Source organism: Mercenaria mercenaria, chromosome 13, assembly GCF_021730395.1.
Source record: "Mercenaria mercenaria strain notata chromosome 13, MADL_Memer_1, whole genome shotgun sequence".
NCBI classification, from domain to species: domain Eukaryota; kingdom Metazoa; phylum Mollusca; class Bivalvia; order Venerida; family Veneridae; genus Mercenaria; species Mercenaria mercenaria.
The window spans coordinates 29,148,725-29,175,643 of NC_069373.1; the positions used below are offsets into that span (position 1 = coordinate 29,148,725).

The window sequence follows — 26,919 nt, forward strand, 5'->3', positions numbered from 1 at the left end:
GGGGGGGGGGGTTGTGAGGAAAAATGCCTTCCATGGGTTGTCCAAGGGGTGTCTGTCCGGGGGAGGGGGTCTTTTGAGACGGCTTGTGGTGGGGGGGGGGTGTCTTTCACGATAGCTTGTCTATGGAGGCGGGGGATATTTTTTCTGTAAAATGCCTTCCATAGGTTGTCCAGGGGGTACACTGTGTCAAATCACTTTGTCAAGGGGGTGTTTCCCCCACTTATGCTTATTCAAGGGGGCACTTTAAGGGTGTGTCCAAGGGGGTATTTGGGGGTTGAAATGCCTTCCATAGGGGTGCGGATATTTTCTGGAATAGACCATTGAAGCGCCCTCTGTCTCAAAAGGGAACCAGTATTTCTGCTTCCTTCTTTGTTAAAATTTCTATGTAGCTGGATACTAATATCACTGTTACCCTTCTAAATTTTATTTTTCAGACAATAACTTTTCAATGCGCACGAGACAAGGTTCCTAATATAACTTCTAAATGATGTTATACATGTTTGAAAGTACGAAAATACTTTCTGAATGAATAAATAAATGCGAATAATGAGAGTTGATGAAACACTTGTAAAGTGTATTATGAAATTTACTGTTTCTGCAAATTAGGACCTAGAGAAAGAAATACGGCGTAGAAAAATAAAACTGCAGCATTAACAAAATATATAAAATCCATTGTGCATGCCGGAATTTTTGTGACAAAATGTTATGTTTTACATTATTGATCATCTTTTCCATACAAACAAATTAGAAAATGGGACACAGAAATGAAAAATTGGGACAAAGAATATTAGAATATTAATTTACCATTGTATCAATGTAATTTACATGCAAGAATTAGTCATTTACTTGAATGCATTTTTTACTTAAATGATTATAATAACAATGAATGTAAGGAATAGAAAAGTAACCAAGTAAAGCATAAACATGGACAAGTCTATTTTCTGTCTAGCTATATGCTGATATGATGACTTTTGAAATTGTACGGCGGTTCATCTTTTATGGTTTTCAGTATTTTATGTATTATTTATAAAATACAATATCAACAACTGTATTGTTGTAAAAAAAAAAAAAAAAAAAATACAAAAAAAACAAAACAACAACTGCTAGATGTTGCAACATATGTGTTTTGTTAACTCTCGTAACAAGTGTTCCCACTATGAAACTTAAAACATTTCTTGATTTTTTTACATTTTCCCATAAACTTAAAAAACTTCTTCGACATCTAGATGATACAAATGTTTGCTTGATGTAATGACCATTAAATACCCGGTACATGTTTCTTTTTATTGTTAAACTATTTTTCTATGTCATCATAAGATTGAAAAATTGATTGTGAAAGAACTCTACGAGTGTACCTACTATGAAACAGAGTGAAAAAAGCTTCGACTTACAGCCTCGTTTACATCAAATCCATCCTAATGAAATAGTATTTTGATACACTGATAAAAACGAACTTTAAAAACTGTGGAACACAACATATGATAGGATGTATTCTACAAATATGTATGTGTATATGTAAAGACGTGTATTTTGTTTTAATACTTAAAACTGTTGTTTTATTATTCAATTTTAAATAATTTCCATTTGAGGCAAGCGTTGTCCCATAATAATAAAGCCACATAGAAGTCTAAACCGTTACATATTTATGGAAATAGCTATAGGACCTTCCTTATACATATAACCAGTTAAGTAATAATAAAATATAACAGAAACTACAAACAAATTTACTAGCCGTTTTATTTAGTTATGAAAAGTTCTTACGTGTTATTTAAACGAACCATTGATAGATCTGTCAGAATAATTTGTATTTGATGTATTGATAACGTAGTGGATAATAAAAACAAAGAATTTGCAATTTACTTATGTATTGATAACGTAGTGGATAAAAAACCAAACAATTTGCAATTTACTTTTATTCCAACATTTCGGCTACATGCCTTTCTCAGGGAATAATAATAATAAACAACGGATATAACGTCATAGTACGTTACGTGAAAATTGCGAGAAACAGCTAGACAGCAGTATAATAGACGTAACGTTAAAGCTGATATATACATTTAGTACATTTGAATAAGAAAGAATTTAAATATCAAAACATAAATCAGCAATAACTTGACATATAATGTAATGATGCATCGGATCAAAATGATACAAACTTTCCTATGAAAATTAAGAAAAAGACGAAAAGGATGAAACGATACTAATAAAATGAATGATTTGAGAACTACATGTCATATAATAATTTGCATTGAGTCCCTTTGGATACATGGTTTTTAATTTATGTATCCAAAAAGTTTCTTTACACAAACGACCAAATTCGTCATTAACAATGTCAAATGGTACAAACGAAAAATCGCCAATTGAATGTGATGGGCCATTGAAATGCGCTGCAACGTAGTAACTTGAATCTGAGAAATTTCTAATATCAAAGCGATGGCTATTCATACGTTTCGATAACGTAATACATAAGCAGATAGTGCTCGACTCCCTTCCCACACTTATTATAGTTGCATTGCTATTAATAATACGGTTTAGATTTAGGTTAGTTACTGCCGAAGATGGAATCTAGGTTCACGTATTATATTATATACAATAGTTAAAGGGAAGCAACCATTTGTTAGAGGAAGTGCTCGGTCGTAAAACTATATACAAATTTAGACCAATCAGAAATAACTTCTAGCACCAATCAAAGTACACTTCTGTTAGGGTGTCAGCATGCGAACGGACGAAAATGAAATAATTCTGTATCCAGCAATTGACTAAGACACACTGAGGATTCAATGGATATTATATCCCTTTACCTTGATAAGTTACACTGTCAAGATGGAAAATTATCTAAAGAAAACGTTTGACTTTTATAGACTAAAGAAGAGACTAGGTTTTGAGATTAAGGGCTAGTACATAGAAGTTATACTTTTATGGTGGGAAAATTAATGCTATATAAGCTGAGCATCGGAAATCTGAGACAAAGACGCATAGTTTGGTTATCTACTGAGACTGTAGAAGTTTTCCAGCTTACATGTGAGGTTCAGTGTTATTGGCAAAGTACAACCAAGGCATCGTGGCTATACCTATATATAAAGCATACAGGCGCTTAGCATCAAGGAGTTGAGTTGCAGCTTCAGTTAAGAAGGCATAGGCTGAAAATCTCGTATGTTGTAGATCAAAGACATCGTTTGACGGTAATTTCAACAGCAAGAAAAAAAAACCTCCAGCCTATAGGAGTTTGAGCTGTATATCATTAGTTACATGTTGTTTGTTTAAAACATTAAGTGATTTGCCTGATCCCTGAAATTATTGAGATCACAATTTAAATCATATACGAATCATTGATACACGAGTCATTTAAGGGAAGCAGCCGGAGGAAATATTTATATTTAAGATAAAGGTCTCACCAGCTTAACGATTTAACAAAGGACATCCAACATAGCTTGTCAGGCTGTCTAAGACATAGTTACCTTAGCGATCGGACCTATTATATTGCTCAACATATTAAAGGCGTTGGCACTTCCCTGTGTCATATTATACGTATTTTGACAAGATTACGCAATTACGTGATCCTTAATTATAAACAGTATTTGGGGCCACGAAGCAGAGTAGGTAACCGAGTAATTTGAAAACATACACAGTGTTTACAGAATGACATGAAACATTCAAGAGTGTCTTACAATTATTGATGACGAGACACAGAAACACAGATTTACATGGAGTACAATGAGGTGAGTAAACATCGAAGCTCTAGGGTAGAATAGAGACCGACTCTATAATCGATACCCTACTTGAACATTATAAGTAAGTACACCAATCATACCTTCCCTTCCCTGCTGAAGAACTGAGATCTGCAAACTCCACGACGAGGTAGGGTTTAATGGTTCCTTGCTTTTCATCACAGCGCTCAATGTTTTACATATTTCCAAGGACCAATTTTTGATTGATCGGTTACTTTACTGGTGGGAGTAAGTATCATTTACACAACAACCTACCCTTCCTTAGAGCTTTCATGTGAACTAACGCAAGGAGTCGACTGGCGTTGTATGGAAGAAATATCAAAAGATAAAATGCGAAATGGTTTCAAATATATTAAAGTGGCAAAAAGTCAATCAATACCTTTAAATGAATACCTGTACATCGCTTTGGTGTTTAAGAATTAACATGTTGTATATTCGATATCGTTTGCTTCTCACAATTAAATGTCGCGTGTGTTTTCAAATGTCGCGTGTGATTTCAGAGTTGACGTGTACGCAGCCTCATTTTGCAACTGGCTTGGTGGCCGCGACCCTTACGACTTCAGCTTCTTCGATCGCCACTTTGACCTACAGGCCTTACCTTTTTGAAGTCTAAACCCCAGCCTTGTATTGATATTAATACTGTTAAGGACACCAATTCTGATTCTATCATGGCAATTTATGAGCCATTTATATGGAATGGTTCTATATCACTTATCAGTGATTCTACCCAGTCTACTTCTATTAAATCCTAAGGGATACTGTAGCTTCTCAGTCTCTTATTCGTGCAGATGTCCTGCCTTTTTCTGAGAAGACTTCTTCTAGTACTAATGAACTTATTAAAGGGGAGGAGTGTGGTTTTGTTTCTGTACCACTCCATAATGTTTATTTACCCTCAGACTTGGTTACCTGTCCTGTGACTGTGGGTATTATTTAACAAAAAGCTTGTGAATTGGCACGTTAAAATTTGCAATCAGCTCAAAATAAAATGAAACCAAGATATGATCATTGTGCCGAAGGAAGAACTTTTAAACAAAGTGATAGAGTTTTGGCACCTTTACCTATCCCTGGTAAACCAATACAAGCTAGATAGTATGGTCCTTATACTGTTGACAAGAAGACAAGTGATCTGAATTACATGATAAACACTACTGGGAGGCGCAAGCAAAAGCAGCTGTCTATAAATACATGTATGTTAAAACAATACATTGATAGAAATACCTCCGTCCCACATGTGGCAGCTTTTCCTTAAAACTTTTCATTTTTGCCACATCGGAATCGAAGGAAAATAAACACAACTTTAAATTCCAACACTTTTAATTTTCACTATTTTTAATCCAATATTTTATAACTTTTTCTGATACTTTTACATCCAAAATAAAACAACTACTTTTTAACTGACCAAAAGCATGTTACACAAAACATTTTTATACTGTAATTTCCCGCCAAAAACATAAAAAGCATGAAAAGTAAATATCACGAAATTTGGAGTAATACTAAAAAACAAATTTTCATGCCAAGTGTATAAATTCCCACCAAAAGACAAAACAGAGCAAGTCACAGTAAACAACTTACATAACAATTATTTGGAGCAATACATAGAATAAACACAAAAGGAGAAAAGCAAAGAATCATAAATTTCACTAATCGTGATATTCACGACACTCCGGCCGACAACTGTAATACCTCATACAGCGTGATACAAACAAGCTGAAATTGTTTTACACATGAGACAATCACATTACTATACGTCTGTAGCATAATACTGTCTGTATTAACATTTACATAACAAAAACTATAATTGAAGAATCTGAACTCTTTCAAATATCAACATTTGGTCTTACACAAGTTTTATACAAATCATTAAAAGCTTTCTTATACAAGACAAAATATTAACGATTTATTTCAACTGAAATAACTCTTAAGACATGATTGTTTATATAAACACAAACTTTACGTTACCATTACCCAAATGATATTTTCAAAACATAATATACATTGCATTTTTGAGAAAGTTTGTATTTTTTTATCAGTTTTTCATTGTATATTTGTGATATTCATCCTCATAGGTAACAGTACTGAAGACAGGCTCTCCGTCACGATAGGTGGTATATTTGTACCCTGTTCTCGTCCGCACTTCTACTTCATCTATTTTTCCATTGTACACATTGTTTTCAACAAAATCACCAAACTCACTTTCAACACAGTGTAGATCATTTTCCTTTTCACTTTCTAACTATGCAATTTCACTACATTCTAAAACTTGTTCACTATTCTTCCCATATTCATCTTTTTCAATCTGAACGTTTTCCATTTCATCTTTTACATCCTCGTCATCTTTAGCACTCAACATAATAATCATTTTTATCAGCTCCTTCATTCAAAGGTAGATCAAAATTGTCCATATCTTCGTGGTTATCTATGATGTCTTGGTACTGCGTGTTAAAATCTATTATAAATCTACTGTCACGTTTGCTTTCATTCGCACTAACTTGTAATTCATCAATTGATATTTCCTCTAAAGGCTCCAAATTAGTGTCACTAATATCCTCTAAATCATTATAGATTGTCCCTTTTTTCCACTGTATTGTCTCTTCGTTACTGCTTATATCTTCGTACATGTTAAGAGCAACTGCAGGCTATTGAATTTCAATGTTTGTACTTGATGTCATTTCTCTTGCATTACTACTGCACGCTGTAGCTCCACATTTTGGCGTATGTTTTTGATATGACCGACGAGTATCATACGATGTTTGCCTCGCTAAGTCTGATTCATATTCATTCACTTTCATGAGATGTAGTCTTAAATAGTTCCGCCTGATACACTGTGAATGACATGTTTTTATTGGACATTGAAAACACCCCAAAGTGTCACTATGTTTCTCCATAATATGCCGTGTTAAGTTTCTCTTAAGTGTAAAAGATCTGTTGCATGTATCACAAACAAACATTTTGCTGCGCGTATAAAGAAGAGATCCGTTTTATTTAAAATATTCAATTTCAAAGAATGCTTATTTGTCACTAAAAGTAATGCTGTAATATACGTCTATCTGTTTCAATAAACTGCTAGAAAATAAGCGGATTAACAAAAGTGGACTATTTCACACTTTGCACGTGCTTTTCTTGGAATTGATTCCGTTCTTTTTCTATGCTCCAACTTTTGATTGCTTCATTGCCTTTGCTCCGATTTTCGCGCATTTTAATCACGTGCTTTTCCGCTTAATATCTTTGCTCCAAATTTCGCGCTTTCTTGTCGTATTGTCTTTCAGTTAGATTACCACACAAGTTAGCTGTTTTATGATTAAAAAATGTTTAAACATTTGAATATAATGTACTTTCTAACCAGTGAATATCTGCTAAAGCGCGACACTCCCCACAGAACGTAAAAGTTAATCCTTTATTTGATAAAGAACTACATCTCATTCGAACAACGTTTAATACGCTCCCTTGCTGCTGTCGCTGCTTGTCTGGACAGTTTTGCGCCATCTTTTAATTCATAATCTATAGACTTTGTATTTTCAGGAAGTGGTGAGTTTCTTATTTCTAACGGATATAACAAACACAACGGGCTTTTTAACTCTCTTCCAGATGCGGTTTGAACTTTTGCAGATAGAACACAACCGTCTGCACTTTTGATGAAATCAGTAATTTTTCCAAGCCTTCAACTACCGCGTGGACATTATCTTTAATAGACACTACATCTCCAATATTAGGTTCAAACTTTGTTTGATTCTTTCCTTGTTTCAATAGAGTCTGCGTTCTTTCACGAAGACTGGATAAGTATTCATCACGCCATATCCTTCGGAAGGAATTTAGTAATTTCTGTCCCTTTTTCCAAATTTGTAATGATCTATCAGCGGAGCTTTCACTAATCTAAAACCTGGGTCATCTTCAGACATAACAGATTCCGGAATGCCTGTTTTCTGGTTAAGACAGTTAAAATGAGCTGCCGTCAATGTTATGGTAGATATTATATCATCCCAAACATATACTTGAGGTCGACAATTCACAACCGCTTCAGCCTCTTTTAAGACAGTGTATAGTTGATCTCTGCTCAGCATCTTTATCCCAATTGATTTCCGTAAGGATCTCTTTATCAAACCAACCAACCGTTCGTAAAATCCGCCCATCCAAGGAGCAATTTCAATGATGAATCTCCATTTTATCCCAACACTTGAACAATAATTCTGAACATCTTCACTTTTAATTGCACTCCTCCATACCAAATCTGTCGTCTGGCATGCTGATTTAAAATGCATAGCATTGTCACAAACTATTTGACTTGATGTTCCTCTAGAAGCAATGAATCGCCTTAAACAATTCAAGAACGCCACCGCTGACATATTTTGGACCATTTTCAAGTGCACAGCCCGGGTCACCATGCATGTAAACAAACACACCCATATTTTCTCAGTTTCCTGTTCCTTAATGAAAAGTGGTCCTAAGTAATCTAGGCCTATTTAGGTAAATGGTGTACTCTCCGATACCCTTGCTTGTGGTAGCGCCGCCATTGGAGGCATTTTTTATGATCCACCTTCTATATTACGACATACTAGGCACATTTTTAACACTTTTCGAACTGTAGCTCTTCCATGAAGAATCCAGTATTTTTGCCTGACCTTGCTTAACGTTTGTGAAACACCTGTGTGAAGCATTTGTTTGTCCTTTTCTATGACCATCTCCGTAAATCTGTCATTACGTGGAAGGAGCAACGGAAATATCGCAGATTCCGTTAAACCAGCGTTTTCTAGACGACTTTTGCCCCGTAGTAATCCATCATCGTCTTTGTATATTCCGAGTTGAACCTTTAAGTTGTTTCTCTTATTTTCTCTAATGGATTCCAACACATCGCTGAAATGTTTATGTTGAACGTGCGACAACCACAACTTTTCAGCTTCTTCCAACTCTTCTGATGGCAAATATGACTCATTGACCCTCTCTTTCTTTTTTCAGCTTTTTCACGAAACGTGTCACTAGGGCAGTTACTCTCAGAAGTTTCATCAAAGATGAATAACGCATGCAATCAATTGCAAACGGTGCAACTTTTGGGAAAATGTCACAATTGACATTACTGGCTTCTGTCGATACACTGGCTTCTTCAACATTTATCTTTGGCTTAATTTCACTCTCAATTTGCTGTGTAACATTTTCATCTTCTGTTTCATCTTCAGTGTTAACCGGCCATTCTGACATATCCCAGGATAACCATGGTGGTCCATGCCACCAAAGTTCGCTTTGTAGTAACTTTTCCAACGTGCAGCTACGACTTGCTAGATCAGCCAGATTTTCTTTGGATTGAATATAATGAAACGTATGTCCGCATGAGTTCTAATTTCGCGCACTCTGTTGTTGACAAACACTGACAACGATCTTGTTGACAATATCCATTTCAAGGTACATTGTGAGTCCGTAAACAAATACACAGCGTGTATTGGTAATCTTAATTGTTAAAATTAAATCCGACACATCGTACTCCAATCAACACTGCCATTAGTTCTAACCGAGGAATACTGATGCCAGTTACAGGAGCAAGATGCGACTTTGCAAATATTAACTCAGGTGTTTGCTCCGTTTCTCCAATTTGCATTAAGTAGATCACTGTAGCATAAGCTTTGCCGGAGGCGTCACAAAAGCAGATGATCACATTTTTACATTTATTCCCTTTTCCTTACACCATACATCTTGGCATTTCATGACAAGGTATTGCGGTTGCATCTTCTTGAATCGACACCCATGTCCTTTGATCTTCAGGATCTAAGGTTTGATCCCACTCAACGTGTTTTTTCCAGAAGATTTGAAATAGTAATTTTCCTTTCAACAACACGGGCGAATACAATCCTAGTGGGTCAAAAAACACTTGAGATTTGTTTAACAATGCGTTTAGTTACACTTTGGACACACGATGGTTTTACTTGTTGAACGAGAATTGTATCCTTCTCTTTATTCCATATGAGTCCTAATACTTTTATCTTTTTTCCTTTTGTTTTTGTCTTCAAGTGGTATACTCTCACTCATCTGTTTGCTATTTGAATCCCATTCTCGTAAGTTCATGTTTGCCTCATTAAACATTTGTTTGGATGTCTCGTATAGTTTTCTGCCTTCTTCAATATAATCGATCCCAGTAACAACATTGTCCATGTAGATATCTTGTTTTAGTTGTGTTGCCAATTTGCTTTCATAACAATCTTGATGACATTCAATTGTCGCACTTAGAAGGAAGGGGCTGGAAATTATGCCAAAGGGAACTCTGCAGAAGCGATATTCTTGTATCTGATTCTGTGTTACTGACTGCTGGATTATCTATATCCTTCACCCACAAGAAGCGTGTTACATCTCTTTGACTTTCTTGTAAGCCTATCTGGAGAAAGGCCTTTTCGATGTCAGACACTATAGCTACTTGATGAATCCTGAATCGCAGTAGAATTCCACATTAATCATTTAGGAATACAGGTCCTCTATACAAACATCCGTTAAGACTGTTGTTCTCACAGTTTGTCTTTGCTGATGCGTCACAGACTATCCTCAACTTGTGGTCGATTTGTCTACCTTGTTCACAGCATGATGGGGCAAATAGTGAAGTATACCATCCTGCTGAAACGTTTCAACTTTTTCTATGATTCCTTTCTCAAGCTGCTCCCTAATAACAGTGTCATACTTCTTCAATACGTCCGGTTTACTTTCGAGTCTAGAAACCAGTGATTTCAGGCGTCCCAATGCAAGTTGGCGATTGTTTGGAATATTTGGATCTCCGTCTCTCCATGGTCATGTAACAAAATATCTTTTGTCTCTAAATATCAACGTGTCTCTGAAGTTTTGCATTGCTTGTTCGTTTTCTGAACTTGATACATCTTTCTTTATACCAATGGATTCGATATTCCAAAAGTCCTCAAGATTTGGTTTAGTAAGAACCAATTCATCTACATTTGAAAATACCTCTGTTTTGTTGATGTTGTTGCCATAAGTCAGTTTAAGCATGCTAGCATCGTGCATATCTTTGTCGAAATCGCCTGTTCTTCCTGTCAGTATCCAACCAAGTTTGGAAGAAAGAAGATATAAACCTTCTTGTACATCTATCTTATGTCCGAGTATTAGGTCCAGATAGTAATCATTTCCAATAAGGAGCTCCACAGTACCAGTTTGAATATCTTTTGGCATTGTATCAGCCAACTCGAGGTTTTTAACTAAGGAATCAAAACCTTTCCTGTCTGAAATCTTCACTGGTTTTCTTTGAATGCTTATATTGGGCAGAATGTTTGCAGTGATTATCATTTCCTGTCCATCTTTAAGTCGGACATTCAATTTTGTTGACATGGTTTTAATTATTTTCGGCTTATCACTACCAAATGTCGAATTTATTGTTCATTTTCTTTTCAGAGCTTTAATGATTCAGCCAAGCTCTGTGTTATATAAGTCCTCTGTGAGTCCAGTAGAATCCTTACTTCCTCTTTCCTTTGATCAGAGGTGGATCTGACTTGTGTGCGTGCTGTTTGCATTAACACTATCTCATTTGATGATAGAACAGCATTTTCGTCTGATGCGGAGACAGGTGAGAGGTTTCTTGTGTTCTTCAGACACATTTACGCTTTCATTGATTGCCGACTTTTGGAACTTTTTCGGGCACAAACTTCTATGGAGGACATTAACTTGTTTGCAATAAACACAAGTCCTTCTACTTTTACAATCATTGGAATAATGTCCTTCTTTTAAGCATTTAAAGCAACTTCCTTTAAGTCTGCCAATTCTTTCATTCATGGTTATATATCTTCGACATTCTTCAGTCCAATGATCTCTTTCACAAAATCTACACTTTTTACTATTTTGTGAGTTTGCTCCTTTTATTTCACTTGTTATCAAAGCTCCAGTGGTTTGATTTGATGCTGCAGTACCTTTGTAACTATTGACGTTGTTTCGTGTTCTTTGAACTTGGAATCTATATGCGTCCCCACTTCCAGATGGGTTAATCACTTTATTCTTTTCAGATTTCTCTCTTGACACTAGGTACTGTCGCAACAGATCACGCAAATTGATAATTGTCCAAGCCTTATCAGTACCTTTCAACATTTCAAGCTGAAGGAGAACATCATTTAGAAGTTTACTCCGAATCATTGAAATAAACACGTGTTGATCCAGATTTTTATGAAGTACTTCTAGGCTTCTTAGATGACGTTCAACTTTGTCCACGAAAAGGCTTAGACTTTCTGTAGTGCCTGTAGGTGAGGTAAGGTTTAAAAGCCCTTTGTAATGAAGGTCGATGATTTCTTGTTTGTCACCGAATCTGTCTTGTAAGATTTTGATTGCAACTTGATAATTTTTTATTTGAAAGAGTTAGACCTGCTATTGCGGCTCTTGCTTCACCAGTAAGTTTCCCCTTAAGTAATTGAATTTATCAACTGGAGATAATTTGTCGTTCTTGTTCACTGAACTATCGAATGAATCCCAAAATTCTATCAACTATATCCGGTTTCCACTGAATGAAATCATATTCAGTTTTGGTAACTTCACAGTATCCACACTTTTTCTCGTTTGTTGTTTTTCGAAAAACTCTTGTTGCATTCTCATTTGCATTTCACTTCTCTGCTGCTGCTTCTCGAAAAACTCTTGTTGCATTTTCATTTGCATTTCACACAACTTTTGAACAGCTGTTTCCTCCGGGACATGAAGCGGCTGCGAAACATCCTGTGCCATTTCTTTTATGCTTTCACTCAATTCATTCTCCAAAACCTGAAGCTTATGAAGCACTGACCACGCTTCCTCACACAATGAAGTATCATCGTTGGCGATAGCCTGAGCAAATTCATCGTCAGATTGATCTAGTTTTTCTGCTAGTTTCTCAGACTGCAAGCTAAGTTTCTCAATGTAAGTACTTTTTTAAGTTTGCACTCTGCTATAGATTTCCTTACAGCCTTGTGCTCCGACAACATTTCGTATTCATATTCAGTTTCAAATAACTTCCGACAGTTTTCAATCTCCTTTTCTAATGTATGAAAATACCTCTTTCGTACTGCCTTAAGATATTGCAAATTACTTTCACCCATTTTGACACATAAATTTTAAACAATTCACAAATAAACTTACTTTTGCTGAATTTCACGTTTTCTCCAACACCTTAACTTTATTTCTAACCACCGACTGATTCACTTTGAACAGTAACAGATTTGTAACCACAGAACACTCAATACATAGAATAAACACAAAAGGAGAAAAGCAAGGAATCATAAATTTCACTAATCGTGATATTCACGACACTACATCCTGTTCGTGTTAGTTTACCTGCTAGTGAGGAAATTGAAAATTCAACTGAATGTGATTTTGAACAAAATAACAGCACTGTCCATGGTCAAATAAAACTTCTGAATTCAGACATTCTTCAACACCTGGATGAAAAACTTTCACATTTAGACCCTTAACAAAGAGAACAGCTGAAACAAGTTATCCATGAATATGAACATTTTTTTCCAGATATACTTTCTAGAACTGACAAAATTCAACATTGAATTTAAAGATTCTACGCCAATCAAACAGCATCCATACAGAATGAATTCTACAAAACAGAAACATTTACAAGAAGAAATCAAATATTTGTTTGACAATGATTTCATAGAACCAAATAACAGTGACTGGAGTTCTCTATGTACTCTTGTTCCAAAATCTGACAAATCTTATCGCTTGTGTACAGATTACAGAAAAGTTAACAGCGTCACAAAAGCTGATTCATTTCCAATACAGAGAGTTGATGATTGTATTGATATAATTGGACATGCAAAATTTGTAACGAAATTTGATTTGTTAAAAGGATTTTGGCAAGTTCCTCTCACAGAAAAAGCTAAGTTTCAGTCATGGTTAAACCGTTTGGATTATTTCATAACAAAGTTATGCCATTCAGTATAAAAAAAAACTCGCCTGCAACATTTCAACGACTTGTAAATTCCATTACTTCTGGACTTAAAGGATGGGATAGATACATTGATGATGTCATCATAGACCATGACACTTGGCAAAAGCATCTACAGACCAACAGGGATTTCTTCAGGAGAGTCAGTGAAGCAAAGTTGACAATTAATCTATCAAAAAGTGAATTTTGTAAAGCTTGTGTTACTTTTCGGGCAATGTTGTGGGACAGTTTCAAGTAAAACCCATTGATGCTAAGGTTGAATCAATCTCTGATTTTCCAGTTCAACAAAAGACAACTTATGCGTTTTCTCGGTAGGGCTGGATATTACGGAAATTTTGTCCGAATTTTTTTTTTTTTAACTAATTTTCCTTTCTAAAAAGTCAAAATTTATCTGGAATGATAAATGTCAAAAATCATTTGAATATTTGAAGGCCATACTCAAAGATGAACCAATTTTTTTGGCATGGAATTTTGAAAAATACCTTTCATGTTTCCAGTAGATGCTAGTGATATTGGTGATGGAGGGGTATTGCTACAAGAAGACAACTCTGGAATTAATCATCCTGTCTGCCATTTCTCAAAAAAGTTTAATAAAGAGAAATTACTCTACTATTGAAAAAAGTGTGTCTAGCTCTTATTTTGGCTATTCAACACTTTGAAGTGTATTTAAGTGCGTCCATCTACCATATTGTTGTCTTCAGTGACCATAATCCTCTCACTGTCATTGACAAAATAAAAAACAAAAATCAGAGATGATTGAGATGTAGTCTTTTACTCCAAGAGTATAACCTGGATATTCAGCATATCAAGGGCAAAGACAACATTATAGACATTTACAGATGCCCTATCACGGATTTGAGCTGAGGATTCTATATCTTATAAATATTGTCATTTAGTATATGGTTATAATTGTAAAAATGATATATTTCTTTTTCATGCAGTACGTATATTTTATTCGTATTATGTTGTAAAATTAAAAGAAAGTTTTATCAAACTTTCTTTTTCTTTATGTGGGGTGGTGTTATGTATATGAGATTCCTCCTTGAAAATTTATTGATTAGTCAATATCTACTGACCTAGTTTTTCAGACATCATGTAAATAAGTTCTTTTAATTTCTACTGTGTTCCAGAATATCCTACTTTAATACTGAAAACCATTGTATAACAATTATTTTTAGAAAAGAATATCCTTGATTTTTCCAGAATGTTCTTTTTATTCTTAGTGTTACATGAAAATTCTGGAACCTTCCATAATACATTAAATAATGTAATATCTGACAACATTCCAGATTTTAGATTAGAACTTATATGAAAACTTTCCTGTCTTTCCTAATAACAAAATATTGCCCTTTTGGATATTTGATATTTCGAAGGATTATTTGAAGGATTTACTAAAATTTTGTGGATTTAAAGTTATCTTTGAAGAGAGGAATTATAATTTTTAGATATACTAAAGTTACTTTTGAACGGTTGTGAAATATATTGGAATTTATTCTGATTGGATTTAAATTTGATCTGGACAGGATTTGGACTAATTTTACATATAAGATTGGATTTTACGACGCTTTGACATTTTGCCTCGCATATACAATTTTAGTCACCTATATGCTACCCAGGAACTGTACCTTAAAAGGTCGTATAAACCCCAGCGCTGTTATAGGACTTGGAAGCATGCAAGTACATGATTTTTTTTTAAGTATCAGTTTTAATACGTAAGAGTTATTTCTCTTGTTCCTCTAAGACGTAAAGACAAGGTACACTTTGCTTTACTATTACATTAACTAGCATGCTAAAAAAAAACTATCGATCTATACATTGAATTGAAGAAATTTTCTTATAATATAGTTTCGTCTTTTTCTAAGAACAGGAATTCACAATTTTATAAAGAGTTTGAACTGATTCAATTCCTTTTATTACAAAGGAAATTGCACAAAAGTATCAAAGTAGTACCATTGCATAAGTTAATCTTTCTCCTTTATTTTGGAATCCTAAAATAACATGCTTTTTCTTTAGAAATGTGGAAGAAAATCATGTTAAAGCAAGCCACCCCCTCACTAGCCGTAACAATTCAAAGAGCATAGCACTTTACAACGAATAATCCCAACAGCCTGTGACGGGATTCGAACCCAGGTCGCTGTGTTACTGAGACGAAGAGTCAACTCCCTTACCTTACGCAATTGTCAGATATTGGCAATAAACTTACAGGTTATGCGTAAACGACCGTAACACTTCCCCTCTACAAAAAAGTCATCATTTATGCTAACGTATAAACCATTTTTGGCAAAGAAAATGCCATTTTCGGCACGAGATAAAGTCCGTATCCCCGGACGAGTTACGACTTTAAGCTGTAATAGAAATCAAAGAGCAAAGCATTTTATGACGCAAATCCCAACTACACGTAGAGAATATTAGAATTCTGGTCACTCGGTGGCTAGTCCAATGCTCTAACCACTGAATCAAGGAGTCGACTCCCTGACGCTGTTGTCACAGACTGGCTTTAAACTTACCGGCTTTGCCTAAGCGACCGTAACACTGTCTCTCTTCAAAAAAGTCATCATTTATGATGATGTGTAAACCATTTTCACATAGAAAGTGCCATTTTTGGCCCAAGATAAAGTCCACATCCCGGACGAACCCCGATCTTACAAGTTTTAGGGCGTAACAGAAATGGAAGATAATGGTATTTTATGACGAAAAATCCCAACTGCCTGTGGCGGGATTCAGATCCGGGTGCTAGTCCAATGCTTTACATTAAGCCAAAGAGTCGGAAGACTCCCTGACGCAGTAATGAGTAGGCTATTCGTAAGCGTCCGTAGCAGTGTCCTTTACATATTTTAATGCGTGGACTTCACTCCATGACGCAGTGCAGAATTTAAGTTCAGGCATTGGAAGAGTTGTTTGAAACAATTTCTGTCGACAATATATTATCCTTTTAAAAACAGACAGGCAGATGAACATCAATTATAATTTTTACTTTAACTGCAATATTGATTTATTCACAACTAATATTTTAACACAACATGTATTTTTACATAATCTATTCATTTCAGTTTACGTTTCCTACTCAATTTCTCCCCGTCGATATATGACCTTTTGTGTCGATTCGCCATAAAATACAACTCACTTACTCGATCAGTTTAAAATGTTTGCAAGAATTTCGCGCGTACTTTCAACAATGTCAATGCTGATTTTTGAGACATGAAAAACAGAGATTTGTGTAGATATGCAAATGTTGAACTTGAACAGACAAACCCGTATTAATTAGTCAGCCACAGGGGTGGTACACTCTGGCTGCTTAAGACAGATGGCTGCATAAGACAAGTTAAAATTGCATCAAGAACGTATATTTTGTATTTAGCTTACTTGCTGCTTAGACAAGTGGCTGTTTAATACTGGTAGCCTTTAAGACAGACTTCCTTTTTGAGGAAGGTATTCATTGATATCTCATATCGATTTAACCTGTAACAACCCAGCCCAATACATCACATATCAGGTTAATTTCGCAACGATCCCCATCCCCCACCCCCTAAAACGCAGGCTTCATTATCCGTTTTACCCTATGATGGCACTCTGACATCCCATATCGGTTTAACCCCGAGACGATCCGGCACGACACCCCATGTCGGATTTATCCAACATATGACAACATCCCGCCCCGACATCCCATATCTGTTTTACCCTGTTACGATCGACCGACATCCCATATCGGTTTTACTCAGTGACGACCAAAGCCCCGAGATCCCATACCGACTTAGCCCTATGACGACCCCTCAACATCCCATATCACTTTTACTCTATGACGACACTCCTACCTCGATATTCCATTTTGGATTTGCCCTGTGAAGAGCTCCTCCCCCTATATCCCATATCGGTTTTACCATGTTACGACCCAAGGACATCTCATATCGATTTACCAGAGACGATCCCCCCTACTACGACATTCAATACCAGTTTTGTCCTTGGAACACCCCTCCCCCTCCCCAACCCCTCCCCCGCAAACTTCAACTCCTCTTCTCAGATCCCCTCCCTTCTCACTCTCACTCTCTTTCTAGTGCGTACACCTTGTTGACAAGTCACAAGGCAGTGTCTGAAGTAGGTTAGCAAAGCATTGAACGTCAGTCACCGGGGTCTGACAGAAGCCACGGTTTAGACTCTAAAAGACGGCAGCCTTGGTATTGCCGCAAAATGGAAGAATAACGTAACACAATATTGTCCATGATATTTCGACAACACACTACAACAAGAAATTTAATGGCGAATCCCTATCAGCAAGTTTATTATACAGTAGTTCATACCATGTTGGCATGTACAGCCGTTTTAGGTAAGATAAATTTAATCTTTTGTCGACCAGACCACTCCGAGCAACATAAGCTCTCACAAGCTTTGGATCGATAAATCCAACAATTTTAACCAGAGAATAAAACGCAAAATGTATTACCGGTATCATAGCTAAATCAATTATTAAATTATTCAATACCACGCGCGAAACCGTTCCATTGAAATAACAAAATCAATTAAAGCGATTTGTTCATCTTTCATTAGATCCTTTAAAACCATATAATGAAACGAAGCCTAGTGAAAATAAGAAAACCCGAGGTTGAAACATATATTTTGACATATATTTAGAAAGCTTAATTACCGAACAAGTTTGTCTTATTTTGTTTAACATGTACGCCAACAACGAGATCTTATTAGGCCAGAAATAAATACCTGTGTTTACGGTTGCCCGATATACCCTAAAAGTTTTGCTTCTATCGTTGTTTCAATTAACTAACCGATTCCCACTACTCATAAATGCCGCAAAGGATATGCCCCGCTTAAAATCTTGTTTTGCTTTGCCGTGCTAAGGTGCGTAGCCAAAGCTGATTCTACAGTTACCATAAAAAACTGTCAGTTAGTCTTCCCCAAACCGCGCATGCCATAATTGTCATGACGTTTCAGTTTTCCGTAAAAACTCGCTAAAAATAAATTGCTTCAAATGTACATATATACATACCATACTTGCAAATCTTTTTTATTTTGATTCTCGGGTCATTTTCATTTTGTCTAGACTGACTGTCAGATGATTTTAATGTTTAGTTTCATTTTCCTGCAAAGAAACCACAGATGTAATATCAAAAGCAACATAACAGTAAAAAAGTAAATTGATAGACTAAAACAGATAACTAAAAACAAAACTTTATCTAACCAAGCTCTAATGTTATAACCATGTATATACAGATATACAGGTTTATTGCATACTCGTCCCTATTCCCCGTTAAATAACAATGGTTCCGGAAACGTCAATATTGTTTTCCATATACTAATATTTACCATCGCAGCCTCGCTATAATAGCTTCTGGATTTGCGCTTTGTCAGTTCCTTTTTAGTGTTAAACACGAAGTGTGAATTTAAAAAGTTATGTACTTTTGCACTTTCCACTACCATCTATATACGCGAAGCACAAAGCGCGAAGTTTTACAATCGTATTTTCGCGCATAAACATCATAGCATCGCGCTGTGTTATCATATCTGCGCACATTGCGTTTCGTTTTATCTTTGTACGAAAAGGTACGTTCATTCGAACTTCACACTTCGCGTGTCCTCGATAAACTTGAAACATAAAGGTACGTTGACGAAGCGCGAAGCGAAAATGGCAAAGCACGAGTGTTTCACCATGGTAACTTCGCCATAGTAGCTTCCTGCTTCGCGTTTATAATGAGATACGCGAAACATTATGAGCGAGGCTGTGATGGCGAAGGTACGATGGTAAAATTTCATGTGTCGCAATTGTGGATTTGCGCTTTGCCATATACCTCCGCCATACCAAATATATAGAAAGCACGCGTCGTTGTACCTTCGCGTCTCACGAATATAAAGGACCAAGCGAAGTGCGAACCTACAACGGCTGAGCGCGAAGACCTGTACGATGGCGAAGATACGATGATAAAACTTAATGCTTCGTGCACTTAGTTTTGTAGGAAGCACTTTGCCTTTTTAAAAAAATGGAGAAAATAAACGCCTCACAAAATAAATGACTTTGATATTAAGTGTAAAATAAGTATGTGAAATGTGAAGCTACGAAGCTGTAAAATATGATAATTGAGCCGCGCCATGAGAAAATCAACATAGTGGATTTGCGACCAGCATGGATCCAGACCAGCCTGCGCATCCGCGCAGTCTGGTCAGGATCCATGCTGTTCGCTAACAGTTTATCCAATTCCAATAGGCTTTAAAAGCGAACAGCATGGAGCCTGACCAGACTGCGCGGATGCGCAGGCTGGTCTGGATCCATGCTGGTCGCAAACCCACTATGTTGGTTTTCCCATGGTACGGCTCATATATAAATTGTGAAATGTGAAGTTAGAAATGTGAAATTTGAAGTGTGAAGTTTTTAAATATGAAATGTGACATTAATCTTAGATGTGAAATTGTAAAGTATGAAGTAAGAAATGTGAACTGAGACGTCCCCATCAGTCAATCATACAAAAGAACAAATTGTCCCTTGTGGGAATTCGATATCTGTAAATCAATCAGAAAAGGTACGGTGTTTGTAGTTTAAATAATAAATGATTAATTCGCTCTAAGCTTTCACTCTCACGTTGCCAAGGATAAAACCATGTTGCGGCTGGCACTCGTTATCCAAAACAATTAATCTTGTTACTAATAAGTGTGTTAAACAAAGAAATAGAAAGAATATAAACAAAGAAAATAAAAGAAAACTGTAAGGATTAGTGTGACTGAAAGGAAAAACTCAAGAATGGCATTTATTTTGGGAAAGCTTGGGCTTTATGCAATGCTTGTCGTTTTTGTGCCATTTGTAAGTCCGGGAAGGCACAAATATTCTCTGTTAGACAATGTTCGGTATTCTGACATTTTTGGGCAGCACTTAAACACTTCTAAAATACAGTGTATTGCTTTGTGTGATGATACGAAGGAGTGCACATCTGTCAACCATAAAATGGATACGGGCAAATGCGAGCTTTCACCCAACGTTCCAAGGGTCTTGACTCCGGCAGAAGCAACTGAGCCCAGCTGGCGGGTTTACTACAACGGTCTGTATATTTTCCATGTAAATATCTTCTTAGATTTAGAGCAAAGTTATATCATATATGATTTTCTTTTTATGTTTACATAAATTAAGGGTGGATGGGGCGGTGAGGGTTATTCCTAAAGGTAATTAAAGGACATGTTTGTTCCTTTGCCTGTCTAATGTATACTTTTTAATAGAACAAAAATGAAGAAAGAATTATAGAAAGTGATATAATCTATTTTGCCTATTTTTTGCCTACATTCTGATACACATTCAACATCTTGTTAAACTTTCATAAATTGTAACAAAAAGGCAGTTTGATTTTAGACCAACACCTAACCCCAACCGCTCTCTGAACGAAACAAGTCTCGTTCATATCTAAAAACTGTTTGACCAAGACTAACGGAACCTAACAGGATTGTTATTTAGCTCGGATAGTTATGCACCAGAGGTTTTAGTTTGGATCTCAAGCAGCAATACTAGAGTCATGGCCCTTGACTTAGTCATATTTATGCATAATAAGAGCCGAAGTTTATGTCGCATGTATCTTAAAAATTATTTGTCCCAGTGTTATGAAACATTACAGGAACATTATTCAGCATGTGGACTTGTGTACCTGGGGTTTTGTTAGAGGTATCACTCAGTAAGAGCAAAGGCATGGCCCTTGAACTAGTCAAAAATATGCATAAAATTGCATAAATTTTGTGTCGCACATAATTATCCGTAAAAGAATTTCACCAAGGGTCATGAAACATAGGAATATTATTCAGTGCTTGAAGTTGTACATCTGGGATTTCTTCACTCAGAACACAGTTATGGCCCTTGATTGTCAAAAATATGCATAAATAGGATACAAGTTTTTGTCGCATGTATCTCAGAAAGTATTTGACTTAGAGTCAGTAAACATTAAGAGATTGTTACATAGCATGTGAAGTTTTTGTCCATAGTGTTCTGTTTGGGATTTCACTTAGCCAGACTGAAGTTATGGTTTTTGACATAGCGAAAAATACACAAGTACTTAAAAGTTTATACATACATTACGCTTCTACCAGTCTTACGGGACATCATTACGCCACCCTGAGCTTTAAATGTTATCTAACTAATGTGTAATACCGTAAATATAAAGTAATATTTGTCCTAGATATATGAAAGATAATGATTTATATTCCATAAAAGATGTCATTGTGTAAATATTTTATCACTGGTATAAAGTGTGTACATACATTAAGTTTCTATCAGTCTTACGGGGCATATCATTACGCCGACCTGAGCTTTGAATGCTATCTAGATAATGTGTTTTACCATTTATACAAAACAATCTTCTCAATTTATGATATAAAATGTTTCATGTGCAATAAAACATGTCGCTCTTCAAGTATTTTAGTTCTGGTATTAAATTTATATTTACATTACGCCCCATTTTGTGCCATTACGTTACATTACTGTACATTACTGTATTAAGGCAGACCCTACACGAAACATTTGTCGTTTGTTCGTGTCGGCAGGACGAAGTAACGAAAGGTCGAAAACAGTTCAATTGTCATGTGCTCGAGTTTCGCCTTTCGAGACGAATACACAAAGACACGACAAAAGAAGGGCAACAACACGAAGTTTTAATACCCGCCGACACGAAAAGTGATTAATAAAAAGTTTGTGTGTTCGCCTCTGAAATTTCGTTATTTCGCCTTCAATGTTTCGTTACTTCGTGTATTCGCCTCGAAAGGCAAGGCGAATACACGACACATAAGCATTATTTCAACCTTTCGTGTTTACGTTACTTCGACATTTCGCCTCGCCGACACGAACACACGAAATGGCAGAAATCAGCCACCATACGCGTCAGATATTTTTGTCATTTATCTATGCCTGTGTGTAAATGGTAGATAGTCTATCTTTAAATAACAAGCATTTAATTCACATAATTATGTAAATTAATAGTAGAGTTCTAACGTTAACAGTGTCTGTTACAGTGGTACAAATTAAAAAAATATCATTTTGAGAAAATAGTTTTTTATTGCAAACTTACACACAAAAAGGCGTCAATGACTCAAATATTTACACTCAAACACCAGTAGGTGTCAAGTATTTGCCAATCTTACCACTTGACGTATAGTTACATAGGGGGTATGTCCCAGAATCTTCCTTGAAATTACTTTAACCAAACCCAAATCCCTGATCAGCACCTAACCTTGAAAGAGCAATTATATTATAATCGGTGCGTATCACTGTTACTTGCTCCATAAAAACATGATTACTTTTCACACCACTGTAACAATTCTTCTTACGACAGTAATGTAAGCGGTCATATTTTGTCTTCAGATCGTATCATTCGTGGTGTGGATGCATGGCAAATGTCAACATTTACTCACATTAATGGTCCACTCTCAGCAAGCTACGCCATTGATGGTAACCGCGACAATAATGATCTACCCAATGACCACCTGCACTGTGCTCACACTGCAAGTGGCAATTCGTTCTGGGGTATGGAGTTTGAGCGTGTGGCAGATGTGTCTTATGTTCTCCTCTTCTTCCGAAATGATTCATCTATAAGTAAGAGATATATAACTAGAGTAAAATATTTTAGAATAATTTCAGTTTTATAATCGATTTCCAGTTTAAAAATAACAGAACAATATATTATACTTTAAGTATAAAATTTACAAATGGTCATGTTTTAATTGGCAACAAGTATTTCATATTGGTATTAGCATTTTGCGTTCATCATTAAGCATAAAGTAATAGGCATTCAACTTTTGGCATTAAGTATTAAGTATTTAGCATTTGTTTTAGGCGTTAAAAAAATTGTTTCCGGTAACATGCTAAAAAAAATTAGGGTAGGTAGGTCGGTATTTTTTTTTATTTGATTCTTTTTATTAAGTGGGACTTTTCGGGTTGTTTTCGTGTCGAAAAATAAAAACAAATAAGGGAGTTATGCCTTTAGAGCACCAGTAATTTGATTTCTAACACCACTGATCATGTTTAAAGCATAAAAGTACAGTTTTGCAACTTTTTGTCAAAAAGTTGAGAAAAATATTCTCCAAGGCCATAAGAACATTTAGAGTCGGGCCAAAAATTTAGGGTAGGTCCGGATACCGGAAACAAACATTTTTTTACGCCTTAGCATCGACATTTAGCAACAAGTATATGGCATTTTGCATGACTCACTGGCTTTTCATACATCATGATTTTGAATATGATTCAGTATTGTTTTCTATTTAGATGAAAGGAACTCGAACTTACGCTTGCTGATATCGTCAACAAGACAGGATGCCGACAACAATGTTGGCACAGATTGTGCAACCTTCGTCGGACCCCCAGCATCGCCTTCTCCGCCGACCAAAGTGACGTGCACCCAACCTGTGACAGGAAAGTTCTTGAAGATTATACACAATAATCCGAATGGCCTGACCCTTTGTGAAGTAGAGGTTTATTCCACATAGAAACATCTGTTGATCAGCGTTCCTGACTCTGTGAAGTAGAGTTTTATTCTGCCTAGACACATCTATTGATCGGCGTTCTTGACTCTTTATGAAGTAGAGGTTTATTCTGCCTAGAGACATCTGTTGATCAGCGTTCCTGACTCAGTGAAGTAGAGTTTTATTCTGCCTAGACACATCTGTTGATCGGCGTTCTTGACTCTTTGTGAAGCAGAGGTTTAATCTGCCTAGACAAATCTGTTGATCGGCGTTCCTAATCATTTATAAAGCAGAAGTTTATTCTGGCCAGACACATCAGGTGATCAGCGTTCTTGGCCCTTTGTGAAGTAGAGGTTTATTCTGCCTAGAGACATCTGTTGATCGGCGTTCCTAAACCTTTATGAAGCAGAGGTTTATTCTGGCTAGACACATCAGGTGATCAGCGTTCTTGACCCTTTGTGAAGTAGAGGTTTATCTGCCTAGAGACATCACGTGATCAGCGGTCTTACCTTTTGTGACGAAAAGGTTTATTCCCTCTTGAAACATCAGTTGATCAGCGTTCCTGATGACCTTTTGTGAAACAGATGTTCATTACGCTGACCATTTATAAAGAAGTATCATTACATTACTATATGATATTTTTAAATGGCATGGTATTAAAGCTGCATGCCTCCAGACATTTTTTCGAAATTAAGAAAAAGGCTTTCTTTAGTAAGCAGTTGTAACAGAAGGAAGATTAAAGGTGAGTTTGTGAGTTTGAGGAACTTCATATCTACAGCCGCACTCCTTCAGGCAATCAAACATATAGAAAACTATCAAAAGCCGTTAGGCATGCTATTGAAAAATAAAATAAAACAGAAGAAATTTTGCTGTACCTGATATCATATACTTAAACAATACTGTTTTATCACTCTCGATATCTAATATTCATCTGTTTTTGAAAAGGCAAGATTTTGATGTTGATCTGGAGGCATGTCCCTTTAATTGGTCTCAATGTTTAAAGATTAGATTAATTAGAATAATGGGTAAATTGAACATTAAATCATAAGCTTTTTAAAACCAACATGCCACATGTTGTTCTGAGACAACTTGTGTATGAAAAAAGAACTGGAACCGCTACCATTGCATGGACGTAAGGGGCGACTGATAGGGTCTGAGTCCTTGGTTTTGCTGTATCCCTGTAACTCCAGCAGGTATAAAAGTTTTAATTACATGCCGCATATTTACATTTCGGTGTAAATGAGACGTGGTACTGAATATTTTGCCCATATTTTCATACTTCAGGGTTATGTGACCAATTTTTCTTAATTGGATTTGAAGCTTTACTGAAAATTTTTATGAGGTCACAGACAATTTAAATTATTCCTTATCTAATCTGATCGTACAACATTGGATTTAACCCAGCCGCAGTTACGTCGTAGATTTATATATTCTTAAAGGTTTTATTAATGCCCTCCTGGTTTTGCAGAATCACTTGAAATGCATTGTGGCGTAACAACTATACGCACGCATCTACTGCTGAGACGCTTTGTTAACATTTGCATACTAATATAAAACTTAGTCTAATATGACTAGCAATACTCGGATCATATTAAGTTGACGTTACGTCGACGTGATATTTAGCGTCATGTACGCATCTCGAGGAAAGGTGCGTTCTAATTTGATCAAATATTTTACTTAAAACGAAATGTCGTATAGCACGAGTGTCTTGATTAATTTACTCAATATACGGAGTTGATTATCAATTAGCTGTGCAGTATAATTCGCCATTATTTACGCCCTTATGGTACAATTCTGTAAGAGGTATTACCATTTCAGGTCCAAGGAGCGAGACGACCTACCATTTGGCGCCATATATGCGCCAAGAAACAGTTCTATTCTAAATTTTACAATAAAAGACATATAAGAATCGAATTAATTTATAGCAAACTTGTGTTTGAACACTATTTATACACTCGAACGCTTATATATCGTACAAAATAATTTCACGTCCTGCGTCCTCGAGAAATCATTACGCCCGACGCATAACCGCCCGTCGTGTATAAATAGTGTTAAAACATGATTTTGCTAAAATTTCTTTCTTAAGTTTTAATAGAAATATCACCTTCGAGCATTCCACAACTTCACAGTACATATTGTGATAAACAGGGTTTATATTTTCTGTATAGAGTTCACATATCCTGACTCTTTTTTAAAGTTAACTTCTGCAGATTTTGTGGAAGTCTGGAAGGCATAAATACTACACTTGCCTGTTTTCAAACTTCACAATCTTAAATCTCTGGCCTTGAGCTGCTGATATACTTAATAATACTAAGAAAATATCTACAAGAAGCCTAAACAACAAGTTTATACAAAGACTATCTCACCTTCTGATCAGCAGTGGGTTTTTTTTGTATCCACATTTGTTATTTTTCTGTGTTAGAAACTGACTGTTATTGAAAATATAATGGTAATACTAATAATACGTATCAAAATTAGGTTATCACAGAATCAATCTGACTAAAGTACTTGATCTTCTAAACGAAGATCTGAGAACGACCCATTCACATTCGTCTTCTGTATATTTTGGATTTCCATTATTGCTATTTTTATGTTATCCAATCAGGCGACTTATTCGATTGTCAAAGAGTAAGAAAAATATGCAGTTATTCCAGGACTCGAACCCGGGACCCCTCGCTTACAAAGCAAGTGGCCTACCGACTGAGCTAACCGGCTATCTGATATATTTCGACATAAGAATTGTAAATATCAAAAGTCAATGCTAGAGGTAGATTTGCAAGATATTGTAAGCTAGGCTCTGATTGGCTGGTGAAAGGGCCGTCAGAACGAGGCAATGAATAGGTCGTTTTCAGATCCTATGCGTAGCGTAATAGG

The 26,919-nt window shown here is 36.0% G+C and overlaps 2 protein-coding genes across 2 annotated transcripts; one reads left to right on the forward strand and one right to left on the reverse strand.

The window, feature by feature from the left end:
• Positions 1–11,228: 11,228 nt before the first annotated feature.
• Positions 11,229–11,831, reverse strand: LOC123530459 (uncharacterized). Its single transcript, XM_045311235.2, has one exon. It carries the CDS (start codon positions 11,829–11,831, stop codon positions 11,229–11,231), a length of 603 nt encoding a protein of 200 aa, XP_045167170.2.
• Positions 11,832–20,213: 8,382 nt separating this feature from the next.
• Positions 20,214–26,530, forward strand: LOC123529178 (uncharacterized). The gene is made up of 3 exons (XM_045309401.2): positions 20,214–20,651; positions 22,949–23,179; positions 23,849–26,530. The coding sequence occupies exons 1-3, from the start codon at positions 20,357–20,359 to the stop codon at positions 24,067–24,069; spliced, it is 747 nt and encodes a 248-aa protein (XP_045165336.2). The 5' UTR covers positions 20,214–20,356; the 3' UTR covers positions 24,070–26,530.
• Positions 26,531–26,919: the final 389 nt, after the last annotated feature.